The following is a 458-nucleotide window of genomic DNA, read 5'->3' as shown; positions in this document are numbered from 1 at the left end:
AATAAAACTAAAAAAAAAAAAAGACCGTACCCTTTTATGTAATGATGTTTACTTTGAATTTATATTAGTTCACACAAACACTCCATCCATGCTTTTGTTCCGGCCTCCGGTCCAGTTTAAGAACCCATTGTGGCCCTCGAGTCAAAAAGTTTGCCCACCCGAATCATTAAGCGAAGCCCTTGTATGCACTTGGCACCGCCATGGACTCGGGAAGCGGCGGGGAAGGCGGGGCGGGCTGAGGGGCCGAGGGGGCGGAGGGGCGTCTGTAATCCCTTCAACAATGAAGGTGGAAACCCCTAAAACTGTGTGTCTCTGTCCGGAACACCAACACTCGGGGGGCTGGGGGAACACCCAGACCTGGGGGGACGGGCCGCTCTCCCCGAGCCCTGCCGGCACTCACGGCCTCCTTCTCGAACATGCTGGGCCTTCTCTCCTTTCGGGACCCCCCCGGCGGGGAC

The 458-nt window shown here is 56.1% G+C and overlaps 1 protein-coding gene across 1 annotated transcript in view; it reads right to left on the bottom strand.

Annotated features, from left to right (window-relative positions):
* Positions 1-457, bottom strand: part of TCTE3 (t-complex-associated-testis-expressed 3) — a gene marked incomplete at its 5' end in the record, with an annotated part of 13,280 nt that extends 12,823 nt beyond the window's left edge. Inside the window, one exon of the mRNA XM_005857170.2 lies at positions 401-457. Within this exon, the coding sequence (XP_005857232.1) occupies positions 401-457 (57 nt within the window). The remainder of the gene's footprint in view (positions 1-400) is intronic.
* Position 458: the final 1 nt, after the last annotated feature.

The sequence above is a fragment of the Myotis brandtii genome, unplaced genomic scaffold (assembly GCF_000412655.1).
Source record: "Myotis brandtii unplaced genomic scaffold, ASM41265v1 scaffold1077, whole genome shotgun sequence".
Classification (NCBI taxonomy): domain Eukaryota; kingdom Metazoa; phylum Chordata; class Mammalia; order Chiroptera; family Vespertilionidae; genus Myotis; species Myotis brandtii.
Note: the sequence above shows the minus strand (reverse complement) of the source record. Positions and strands in the feature narration are given on the sequence as shown.